The sequence below is a fragment of the Lolium rigidum genome, chromosome 3 (assembly GCF_022539505.1).
Source record: "Lolium rigidum isolate FL_2022 chromosome 3, APGP_CSIRO_Lrig_0.1, whole genome shotgun sequence".
NCBI classification, from domain to species: domain Eukaryota; kingdom Viridiplantae; phylum Streptophyta; class Magnoliopsida; order Poales; family Poaceae; genus Lolium; species Lolium rigidum.
The window spans coordinates 173,815,068-173,827,101 of record NC_061510.1 but is presented as its reverse complement, the minus strand read 5'-3'; the positions used below and the strand labels follow the sequence as shown (position 1 = coordinate 173,827,101).

The 12,034-nt window shown below is 46.5% G+C and overlaps 1 protein-coding gene and 2 long non-coding RNA genes across 3 annotated transcripts; 2 read left to right on the top strand and 1 right to left on the bottom strand.

Moving 5' to 3' along the window:
• Positions 1–464: 464 nt before the first annotated feature.
• On the bottom strand, positions 465–1,776 carry LOC124698668 (geranylgeranyl pyrophosphate synthase 7, chloroplastic-like). Its single transcript, XM_047231137.1, has one exon. It carries the CDS (start codon positions 1,732–1,734, stop codon positions 586–588), a length of 1,149 nt encoding a protein of 382 aa, XP_047087093.1. The 5' UTR covers positions 1,735–1,776; the 3' UTR covers positions 465–585.
• A 1,807-nt stretch (positions 1,777–3,583) lies between these two features.
• On the top strand, positions 3,584–5,083 carry LOC124698666. The gene is made up of 3 exons (XR_007001039.1): positions 3,584–3,755; positions 4,134–4,242; positions 4,874–5,083. It is a non-coding gene; the product is annotated as an uncharacterized LOC124698666 (long non-coding RNA).
• Positions 5,084–6,875: 1,792 nt separating this feature from the next.
• Positions 6,876–8,375, top strand: LOC124698665. Its single transcript, XR_007001038.1, has 3 exons — positions 6,876–7,047; positions 7,426–7,534; positions 8,166–8,375. It is a non-coding gene; the product is annotated as an uncharacterized LOC124698665 (long non-coding RNA).
• The last annotated feature ends 3,659 nt before the right edge of the window (positions 8,376–12,034 follow it).

Here is a 12,034-nt window from a genome sequence, read left to right as displayed (position 1 = left end):
GGCAATTGGCTAAATAGGGTAGATACTAGGTATAGAACGCTTATCAGAGTGGGCGCGATTGCAGTAATATGGATGCTATTGCTATGTAGAAATGACAAGATTTCAATTCTTATACATATAAGATTTCGAGATCTTTAAACTCGTTTTTGGGATAGAGTTCAGATTAAACTACCAACCACGATATAATTTATATGTTAACGGATTCTACCTGTTCGTCCCTATTAGGGCCATGATCATGTTTAAATTTCATTAATCATGCAGGTCGCTATTAGGGCCGTAACCTAATCCATAACCAGGTTCCTTCCAATTATCAATGTACTCTAGTACTTTATCGAAAAATATACTCTAGTAGTATTTCCAATATACACACAATATATTGTATTCCATTGATAATTGACCAGCTTCCTTAGGCATGACTGTGCACTAAGTATATTCCAGCAAGCATATTTAATTCCATTCAAAGTACATGCATATTTTCATAATAATATATGCCGGATATAAAATAATTCCAAGTAGTTTTAAATATAGTTGTAGGGGCACCTAATTCCAACAAGTATGTACGTGGAGACTACGACGACCTTGCCATCAGTTCTGCCTGTAGGCAATGAACCTTGCCAGATGTTGTAGCGGCGCGGCGCGCTCAGCGTCGAACCCTTGGAGCTCCGCCTCGGCCATCGCCAGGAGCTCGGTCATGTAGGCCTGCGCCTGCTCGACGCCCAGCAGCTTCGGGTACGTCGCCTTGTCGGCTGCCTGGTCCTTACCCGCCGTCTTCCCGAGCTGCTCCGACGTGCGCGTCACGTCCAGCACGTCGTCCACCACCTGAAAGAGGAGGCCGACGGAGCGCGCGTACCGCCGGACACTCTCAATCTGTCCGTCCGTACCTCCACCAACAATAGCGCCGCACACGGCCGCGGCCTCGATCAGCCGCGAGGTTTTGTGTAGGTGGATAAACTCCAGCATGGCGAGGCTCACGGGCTTGCCCTCGGACGCCTTGTCGGCGACCTGTCCGGCGGCCACGCCCCCGGCACCCGCGGCGTTCCCGAGCTCGGCCACGGCCCGCAGCGCGCGCTCCGCGGGGACAACACCGAGGTCCGCGCAGCCACGGGCAAGGTTCTCAAACGCCAGAGCGAGGAGCGCGTCGCCCGAGAGCAGCGCGGTGCACTCGCCGAAGGCGACGTGGTTGGCCGGGCGGCCACGGCGAAGGGTGTCGTCGTCCATGCACGGCATGTCGTCGTGGATGAGCGACATGGTGTGGACCATCTCCACGGCGCAGGCGACGGGGGTGGCCGCGGCCGCGGAGCCGCCGACGAGCTCGCACGCGGCGATGGCGAGGACGGGGCGCACACGCTTGCCGCCAGCGAGGACGGAGTAGCGCATAGACTCGATGAGGCGCTCCGGCTGGCAAACAGGCAGGGCGCGGTCCAGCGCTTCGTGCACGGCCTTGCCGTTGACAGACATGTACTGCTCGAAGTCGAAGCTGAATCCACCTCGCGGCCTCGTGTTGCGGCCGGCGGTGACGTCGACGACACTATTCCCGGTGGCTCTCTTGGAGTTGGTCAGGATGCAGCGGAAGATGGAGATGGAACGCCTGCACGGTGGCAGTGGTGGCGATGTGGATCGTGCAATGGTGTAGGGTAGTGAGGGCTTAAAGTAACTTTGGGACGGTGCTCCATTCTTGAAGTAACTTTGGGACGGTGCTCCATTCCGGAGGCAGCAGCATGTCACCTTCTCCATGCTTGTGGTTTTCTCTGAACAGGCGAAGCGACCGGAGAGGACAGTGTTTTTTTTTTTTTTTTTTTTTTTGAAATGGAGAGGACAGTGTTAGGGGAGGGAGTGAGAGAGAGAGAGAGATGAATTGTATCGATGATCTCGGAGTGTTTATATACACGTACATTGGCAATTTTGCAGAGGCTAACTAAGGGCAGCCACGGGGTATGCGATGCCAGATTTGCCACGTCTGTGCCATATAGAGATTCAAATAATTTTCAAATCTATATCTATTTATATCTAATACGTACGGAGTAATCTCTACTACTTATAATCTCTACTACTTATAAAGGCACGAAGTTGCGTTGGAAAACAAGATCTAAAGCGTCCGTACAATTCCATCTAACGACTGAGAATCATTTGTTCTCCCCTCTCCCACCCCCGTCCCACCCCCAAATCACGCTATGCTCGCATCCCTCCAAGGCCCAGATCTCCTCCCGCACAGCTGCACCCTGATTTCACGGACATACTGTTAATACTGATTTTCTTTTCCTCCGATTTGTCTTCTTCACACCTTTGTGCGGCACAACTTATTTTCCGATCCTCCCGTGAGATCCTCCCCTGAGAAGACCCGCGAACCAATCCACTGAATCCCGTGGGAGACGATGAATCACCGATATCGGCAGAGCGAGCATACGGCGGGCGAGGCGGCGGCGGTGCTGAGGACCAAGGGGTGTCGGTTGCGGCTGTCCGCGCGTGCCTCGACGAGGTTTCGGCCATGGGGCAACGTCCTGCTCACCTCCAGCCCCGAGCAGGTCATGTTCTCTGACTCCGAGCTCGCCCGCACACGATTCCTCGGCCGCTTCCAGGCCTGTGCCGCCAGTACCCTCGCTGTTGGGGCCCCAGCACCGCCTGCATCTGCTCCGGCGCCGCCACGCACCACGTCGTTGCCTCCTTCGTCCAACACTCCTTCATCCGACACTCCATCTCCCAGGTGAAGACCTACTCCTGCCATGTTTCACTTATTACAGATATAATTGTGTTATGGTACTAGATGTTTGCTCTCCGTACAGATAATACAGCGTACGATACTACCTCTACTCTCCTTCGATCTGTATGCCACTTGAATTTTGATGGCTCACAAGGAAGAGATTGTTGGATTCCTTCCCGGATCAAACGGACGGGCCAAGCACAAGGAAAGTATTCAAGGACCTGCTCCTCTTTGATTACATTGTATGCATCTTATTCTGTACAAGGAAAGTATTCATGGAAAAGGGTGTGGAGGACCAAGTTATTCTAGATGATGGTATACTCATCTAGCCAGAGCATTGATAATAAGCAGGGATGATAAGCAGTAAGAGGTAAAGCATGGCAGGCCTGTTGTCTTGCATACTCATCTAGCCAAAACATTGATATGTGAGCTTTAGGATGCCGCACCAACAACCAGCATATGCTCATGCAAACTAGGTTTAGGAAATTATGTCGGTGCGATTATTATGCAAAATTATTATTATTGTGTACATTTTATTGTCCCTGGAAATACAAAGTTTACGGTGTGATTTACATTGCAGCCCGGGTAATGATATATACTACTACCGAAATATGCCTGCAACTAGGCATTAGTTTTGTTGCTTCTTGTTTCTTGTATGTTTTCATATTTGTTTTAATGTATATTGCTTTGAAAAAAAGTATCACTTTTCGGTTTTCTAATAGCAAGATGACATTGTAACGTTTTTTCTGAATATTCTAAGCATAGCTTATGTTTTACAGGAGGTGCTGCTGAAACTTCATGCCCGTACATATGTGCCAGACAGATATCGCATGCCTCACTATTGTTATACTTCTCTGGAAGAGTTAATACTCCGTATCACTTTTGGGTGACCTTGGTTATTTGGTCTACTTCTTTCTAGCCTTCTTATTTTGTTATCTGTGTTATAAATGTTGTTCGGATGACATTTGTTGGCACTGGAAAGTTACCCGTGCCTGCACCAGCTCAACAAAGATGGCAGATTGGCCACTCCTTGCCTTTCCTAGAATCATTAAATGAGGTACCTTATGATTTTACTGCTTGAGCTAATATTTAATTTAAATACTATATGAAGGTTGATTTATTTTTAGAAAATCACAAGTTGAATTAAAATGGATGTTTGGCTATTGATGTGGGTCTTGGAAACTAATAGAGCTGAAGAATCACATGGTCATGTACACAATATATTTTTCATGGGCCCGAACACCATCCGTGTATCTTGGTGTCTCTAATACACCCCGGAACAAGTTCATGTCTGTCTTCAAGTATATCTAGCCATTATTAAAAAAATAACTTTCACCGTCATCACTGCACCGGCTTGATTTTGCTTAAATTATAGGATGAATTTGATAGACTCTCTACTTCGAACGGAAATAACTGCTCACCTAAGACTTTGCAGGTGAAATTTAGTTGAAGCCTTGTAGATCCACTCCCGCTCCGGTGGACATGTCTCAGTTAAGATGAACATGCAACTTTTTGCTCCATATTTATTTCTACTAATGTCGAAGGTATTGCCTCATTATCATTTTTTCTTACATTCTATTATGCTACAAAGTGTTAACTTACTAGATTCAGGTACATGCCATGAGTATCAACTGAGCCTTTGTTGCCTTGTTGGGAGATGCGGGAGTGCATTATCTCTGTATTGTACTTAATTCAAATCATTTTAATTTCATTGGCACAGGTGGCTGAATTGTTTCCTTAGCACCAATTTTTAACCACATTTTGGCAACATTATGCTTGATAGTTCCTTCTAGCCACCCAACATGAATTATTCATATTTTACAAAAGCTATATAAACATAAGAAGTATGTTGTTATGCTAGGCCTTGCGTTTCTTCCCTTCCAAGTTATAACACCGTCCAGTAGTGTATCATAAGGGATGACATTCCCAATTCTTTGTACAGTTTAAGTATTATTACTTTGTATTCAATACAAATTATTTATGCAGCAGTTCTAGCATAGATTTTATAAATTAAGATATTGCTATTTTACATGGAAACTGTTGGTTTAAAATTTTGGTTTGAGTAAAACTTTAACTTGTTTGTAGTGCTCTATGGTTTTAGCATTATGATTAGATGGTCAAATGGATATGAAATATCTCCTTTTGTCTCTAATTCTTTGCATCTCCCTTCTCCAGGAGTCGGGGTTTTGTTGGGTATCCTGTTCTTGTTGTCATTCTCTTGAGTACATGTCAAAAGACAAGAGCTACATTCTCTGTGAGCAAGTTTTGGCATGGCTACAAGTTCTGAAATATGTACTTTGACGCACTGTACTCTTAGTATTTTTAGCATCACTACACTTGCTGTGAGCCCAAGTTTTTAGAGTTCAAGCTATCATCTAGCAGGAATTGTTTACTGAGTGAGCTGATAATGACATGTACTGTTTGGAAGAAAAAAATTGTCATTCTGAATTTTGATCGTGCACATCAATGCCAGTAGACGATGGTTGCATCCTTTCCTCAAGCAGGACTGCATTGTCGGATTGCATCTTTGAAAACATTTACAATCTAATATAAATCTTATATTTCATTTTTAAGTTTATAAATATTTAAGATTGTAATTTGGAGTAGTTGACGTGCATTGCACGTGCAAACTTACTCTCTACTACTTATAAAGGCACGAAGTTGCGTTGGAAAACAAGATCTAAAGCGTCCGTACAATTCCATCTAACGACTGAGAATCATTTGTTCTCCCCTCTCCCACCCCCGTCCCACCCCCAAATCACGCTATGCTCGCATCCCTCCAAGGCCCAGATCTCCTCCCGCACAGCTGCACCCTGATTTCACGGACATACTGTTAATACTGATTTTCTTTTCCTCCGATTTGTCTTCTTCACACCTTTGTGCGGCACAACTTATTTTCCGATCCTCCCGTGAGATCCTCCCCTGAGAAGACCCGCGAACCAATCCACTGAATCCCGTGGGAGACGATGAATCACCGATATCGGCAGAGCGAGCATACGGCGGGCGAGGCGGCGGCGGTGCTGAGGACCAAGGGGTGTCGGTTGCGGCTGTCCGCGCGTGCCTCGACGAGGTTTCGGCCATGGGGCAACGTCCTGCTCACCTCCAGCCCCGAGCAGGTCATGTTCTCTGACTCCGAGCTCGCCCGCACACGATTCCTCGGCCGCTTCCAGGCCTGTGCCGCCAGTACCCTCGCTGTTGGGGCCCCAGCACCGCCTGCATCTGCTCCGGCGCCGCCACGCACCACGTCGTTGCCTCCTTCGTCCAACACTCCTTCATCCGACACTCCATCTCCCAGGTGAAGACCTACTCCTGCCATGTTTCACTTATTACAGATATAATTGTGTTATGGTACTAGATGTTTGCTCTCCGTACAGATAATACAGCGTACGATACTACCTCTACTCTCCTTCGATCTGTATGCCACTTGAATTTTGATGGCTCACAAGGAAGAGATTGTTGGATTCCTTCCCGGATCAAACGGACGGGCCAAGCACAAGGAAAGTATTCAAGGACCTGCTCCTCTTTGATTACATTGTATGCATCTTATTCTGTACAAGGAAAGTATTCATGGAAAAGGGTGTGGAGGACCAAGTTATTCTAGATGATGGTATACTCATCTAGCCAGAGCATTGATAATAAGCAGGGATGATAAGCAGTAAGAGGTAAAGCATGGCAGGCCTGTTGTCTTGCATACTCATCTAGCCAAAACATTGATATGTGAGCTTTAGGATGCCGCACCAACAACCAGCATATGCTCATGCAAACTAGGTTTAGGAAATTATGTCGGTGCGATTATTATGCAAAATTATTATTATTGTGTACATTTTATTGTCCCTGGAAATACAAAGTTTACGGTGTGATTTACATTGCAGCCCGGGTAATGATATATACTACTACCGAAATATGCCTGCAACTAGGCATTAGTTTTGTTGCTTCTTGTTTCTTGTATGTTTTCATATTTGTTTTAATGTATATTGCTTTGAAAAAAAGTATCACTTTTCGGTTTTCTAATAGCAAGATGACATTGTAACGTTTTTTCTGAATATTCTAAGCATAGCTTATGTTTTACAGGAGGTGCTGCTGAAACTTCATGCCCGTACATATGTGCCAGACAGATATCGCATGCCTCACTATTGTTATACTTCTCTGGAAGAGTTAATACTCCGTATCACTTTTGGGTGACCTTGGTTATTTGGTCTACTTCTTTCTAGCCTTCTTATTTTGTTATCTGTGTTATAAATGTTGTTCGGATGACATTTGTTGGCACTGGAAAGTTACCCGTGCCTGCACCAGCTCAACAAAGATGGCAGATTGGCCACTCCTTGCCTTTCCTAGAATCATTAAATGAGGTACCTTATGATTTTACTGCTTGAGCTAATATTTAATTTAAATACTATATGAAGGTTGATTTATTTTTAGAAAATCACAAGTTGAATTAAAATGGATGTTTGGCTATTGATGTGGGTCTTGGAAACTAATAGAGCTGAAGAATCACATGGTCATGTACACAATATATTTTTCATGGGCCCGAACACCATCCGTGTATCTTGGTGTCTCTAATACACCCCGGAACAAGTTCATGTCTGTCTTCAAGTATATCTAGCCATTATTAAAAAAATAACTTTCACTGTCATCACTGCACTGGCTTGATTTTGCTTAAATTATAGGATGAATTTGATAGACTCTCTACTTCGAACGGAAATAACTGCTCACCTAAGACTTTGCAGGTGAAATTTAGTTGAAGCCTTGTAGATCCACTCCCGCTCCGGTGGACATGTCTCAGTTAAGATGAACATGCAACTTTTTGCTCCATATTTATTTCTACTAATGTCGAAGGTATTGCCTCATTATCATTTTTTCTTACATTCTATTATGCTACAAAGTGTTAACTTACTAGATTCAGGTACATGCCATGAGTATCAACTGAGCCTTTGTTGCCTTGTTGGGAGATGCGGGAGTGCATTATCTCTGTATTGTACTTAATTCAAATCATTTTAATTTCATTGGCACAGGTGGCTGAATTGTTTCCTTAGCACCAATTTTTAACCACATTTTGGCAACATTATGCTTGATAGTTCCTTCTAGCCACCCAACATGAATTATTCATATTTTACAAAAGCTATATAAACATAAGAAGTATGTTGTTATGCTAGGCCTTGCGTTTCTTCCCTTCCAAGTTATAACACCGTCCAGTAGTGTATCATAAGGGATGACATTCCCAATTCTTTGTACAGTTTAAGTATTATTACTTTGTATTCAATACAAATTATTTATGCAGCAGTTCTAGCATAGATTTTATAAATTAAGATATTGCTATTTTACATGGAAACTGTTGGTTTAAAATTTTGGTTTGAGTAAAACTTTAACTTGTTTGTAGTGCTCTATGGTTTTAGCATTATGATTAGATGGTCAAATGGATATGAAATATCTCCTTTTGTCTCTAATTCTTTGCATCTCCCTTCTCCAGGAGTCGGGGTTTTGTTGGGTATCCTGTTCTTGTTGTCATTCTCTTGAGTACATGTCAAAAGACAAGAGCTACATTCTCTGTGAGCAAGTTTTGGCATGGCTACAAGTTCTGAAATATGTACTTTGACGCACTGTACTCTTAGTATTTTTAGCATCACTACACTTGCTGTGAGCCCAAGTTTTTAGAGTTCAAGCTATCATCTAGCAGGAATTGTTTACTGAGTGAGCTGATAATGACATGTACTGTTTGGAAGAAAAAAATTGTCATTCTGAATTTTGATCGTGCACATCAATGCCAGTAGACGATGGTTGCATCCTTTCCTCAAGCAGGACTGCATTGTCGGATTGCATCTTTGAAAACATTTACAATCTAATATAAATCTTATATTTCATTTTTAAGTTTATAAATATTTAAGATTGTAATTTGGAGTAGTTGACGTGCATTGCACGTGCAAACTTACTAGTAAAAGTAAAAGAGCTTTTTGTTGATCTGTTTTTGATACCCCTGACACCGGCCCTAATTTACGCCCCACTGCTATCGCCAAGTCAATGGAAAACGATTGGTTAGAACTTTCCGTACGCGGGCCTTCCGTTGTTGACTTGTAGGCTCGGTCAAGTCAAAGCAAGCCCAGCCAAACCCAGGCCTGACCGCCTCTCACCGCTTGCTTCTCTGGCATGAACTCTGCTCAAGCACGCACTATGGATCAGTTTTCTTTGCATATTGGTTCTATTCTTATTAATTTCAGGTTTGATCTTCTTCTGAACCTTAGGCCATGAGCAATGATGGCATACACAACTAGTTGCTCCATGTAAGAAAATTGTCAGAAGATGAATTTTATCTCTTCAATGAAAGCTACAACTTTAGTTTAAAAAAAAAGAGACCCCACAAATATGACACTATGTATCTCTTTCTCTATTCAAAAAACATGTTTTTAAGGTTTAGGATCCCACTTCTTGAAGAGGAAGTTGCCTCTTCATCCGAACCTATTTTGAACCACCCGAACCTTGCTAATGTCCCGTTTTCTCATTTTGGTGGTAGTTTAAAGCTCTGTTTGGTTTAGCTTTTTCAACCTACTTATGCTACGAAGAAGCTAAACGCTAACCAAACAAATAATTTCCGCAGCTGATTCTCTAACGCGGCCTGCTTTTGTAAGTGTATTTGTAACAGCAGGTCGACCCCTGCTTCAGCCGCGGTGACTTTCAGTTTCTTGTGAAATTTACCCATTGGTAAGTGGTCACCTTTTCTTTTTCGAGCCCTCGGCGACCTCTTCGTCTTTTGTTCTGTGACTCTCGATCCGCACAGGGAGGAGACAACCGATCCTGTTGACCGGGACTACAGGCGGCGCCCACCACCGGCCACGCCCGAACCTCCTCTATCTCGCGTCCTCACCTCTAAAAATTGAGCTAATTACAATTGTAGTCCAACAACTTGTCTATCATGTGATGATTTGGTCCTACATCTTGCAAAGTGACTTGTAGTTCAACAACTTGTCTATCATCTGATGATTTGGTCCTACATCTTGCAAAGTGACTTGTAGTCCAACAACTTGTCTATCATGTGATGATTTGGTCCTACATCTTGCAAAGTGACTTGTAGTTCAACAACTTGTCTATCATCTGATGATTTGGTCCTACATCTTGCAAAGTGACTTGTAGTCCAACAACTTATCTATCATGTGATGATTTGGTCCTACATCTTATAAAGTGACTTGTAGTCCAACAACTTGTCTATCATGTGATGATTTGGTCCTACATCTTGCAAAGTGTGAAGCCACAGTCCTACAACTTGCAATCTATGTGAAGATTTGGTCCTCAATAAATCAGGAGATGACACATGGCGTTACAGTTTTTGCGGAAAGACCCCTAATATTTTTAACTTGGACATTTAATCTTGGGTGCAGTCTTACATGTGGGATATGTGGGACCAACATGTCAGTCTAACAAAACAAATTAAATTAATACGTGCGGTCAGTGATCGAACTCGTGTCTTGATGCTGCTCTAACTTAGGGTTGCCACTAGACCATGAGCACCTTTATGCACTACGTTTGTACGTTATGCCCTTATATTAATCCATGCCATTGGACAACACACACTCCCTTTTTTGATTTGAGGAAGACTTGTCCTAATACAAACTATTAAGTACTCTAGCACGAAACAGTAGAACGACCACAACAATCATCTCAGCCTCCACCAAATCTGAGCACGAGATGGAGGGTGGAATACATCTTGACCTTGTAGTGATCCAAGGTACGGTTGACATCTAGCTGCTTGCCGCCAAAGATGAGGCGCTGAACATGTGGGAAAACGGACATCTTACCTTGGAGCATCACCATGACATCATAGACGGTATCATTGTTCTCAACCTCAAGAATGTAGATTTTGTTCCACAGCGTCTTGATATAGATGGTCATCTTACCTCTCTGAGGTGGGTGATTAACAACAAGGAGAAGGGTGGACTCCTTCTGGATGTTGTGATCCGCTAAGGTGCCATCGTCCTCTAGTTGTTTATTGGCAAAGATGATGCACTGTTGGTTTTTGGGAAAACGCTGTTCATCTTGAATCTTCTCCTTAACATCGCTGGTGGTGGAGAGCTGGATGTGTCTAACTGCGCGCTGCGTCTCGGGCGACTCGGGGGGCGACTGGGAGCTCGTCCTCCCGGAACGCCGCCGCCGCCGTGCCGCTCGCCGCCCTGGGGGTCCACGGGAGCCACGCGTCTCGCCGGGGTGCAAAGGGAATCGCTTCTCCCTCCTGGCCGCCGCCGTCGCCGAGGCCGAGGGCTCGGTCCTGGAGCTCGCAGATGAGGAGAGCTGCGAGCTGGAAGACGTGGAGGAGCCACGGCCTGCCCCTTGCTCCGCCGAATCTGGGGAGGTTCTGGCCTGAGAAGGTGGTCGGTCCGCCGCTGGTGCGCGTCCGTGACGCCTCGAGGGAGAGGAGCATCTCGCCGGCGCCGCCCCCGCCACTCTCGTCGCCGTCCCACTTCCCTCCGCTACCTGGTTTGGCGCCCGTGGGGAGGGGCCTCTCCGAGGTTGGTGGGGGGGGCTCTGGATCTGGTCAGATCCGCGTCGGGGAGCACGTTCTGGAGATGCCGTCGACCGGTGGGCGGCCGGAGGCGGAAGGGCCGCCGCCGCCGCTAGGGTTTGCTCCTCCCTTGGATGCTGGGGCGCTGGGATCTGTTGGGCCCGCTGGGCCGGCCCACGGGAGGGCTGCGGCCTCGCTGGCCCAGTGGAGGTTTGGGCCGGCCCAAGGTGCGGTCAGCTCAGGTTCCGCGGGTGCCCCTGGATCGGACCCGTTGGATGCGCGCCACGTCGCCCACGTGGTGGATGGACGGTTGGGTGGCTCTAGGGTTCCCAGGTGGGACGGTTCTGCCCCTCCGCCGCCCACTTTTAAGTGGCTCTGGCTTCCTCCCCAAACCCTAGATCCACTTCTCGGTTTCCCTGCCCCCGCCTCCGACGTTCGCCGCAACCTCTCCGCCGCCAAGCGTTTGTCCTTCCACCTCGACCCCGTCTCCGGAGCGCGTACTCCTCTCCTCGTGGCCATGGAGAGGGAGAGGAACTCCCACGGCAAGCGTCCCTTCGACGAGTTCAACAAGGGCTATGCCCGCGCCCGCGACCAAGATCTGCGCCAGAGGCTCGACAGAGAGCAGGAAGAGCACCGTCGGCAAAAGCGTCAACGCGACCGCGAGGCGGAGCGTGCGAGCTCCTCGTCCTAGCGTTCCGAGGGGGAACGCTCACGACAGGAATCGCGCGCGCCGCCGCCACCTCCACCTCCCCCTCGTGGCCGCGACTCCGGCCGGAACGCGGGCAGGAGGCCCCTTCGCCAGCCCCACGGGACCCCAGGGGAGGTCTCTGCTCCTAGGTCTGGGCAGGTCA

Bases quoted from the DNA above. Each gene is read 5' to 3' on its own strand.
- LOC124698668 (XM_047231137.1), bottom strand. From the start codon at position 1,734: ATGGAGAAGGTGACATGCTGCTGCCTCCGGAATGGAGCACCGTCCCAA.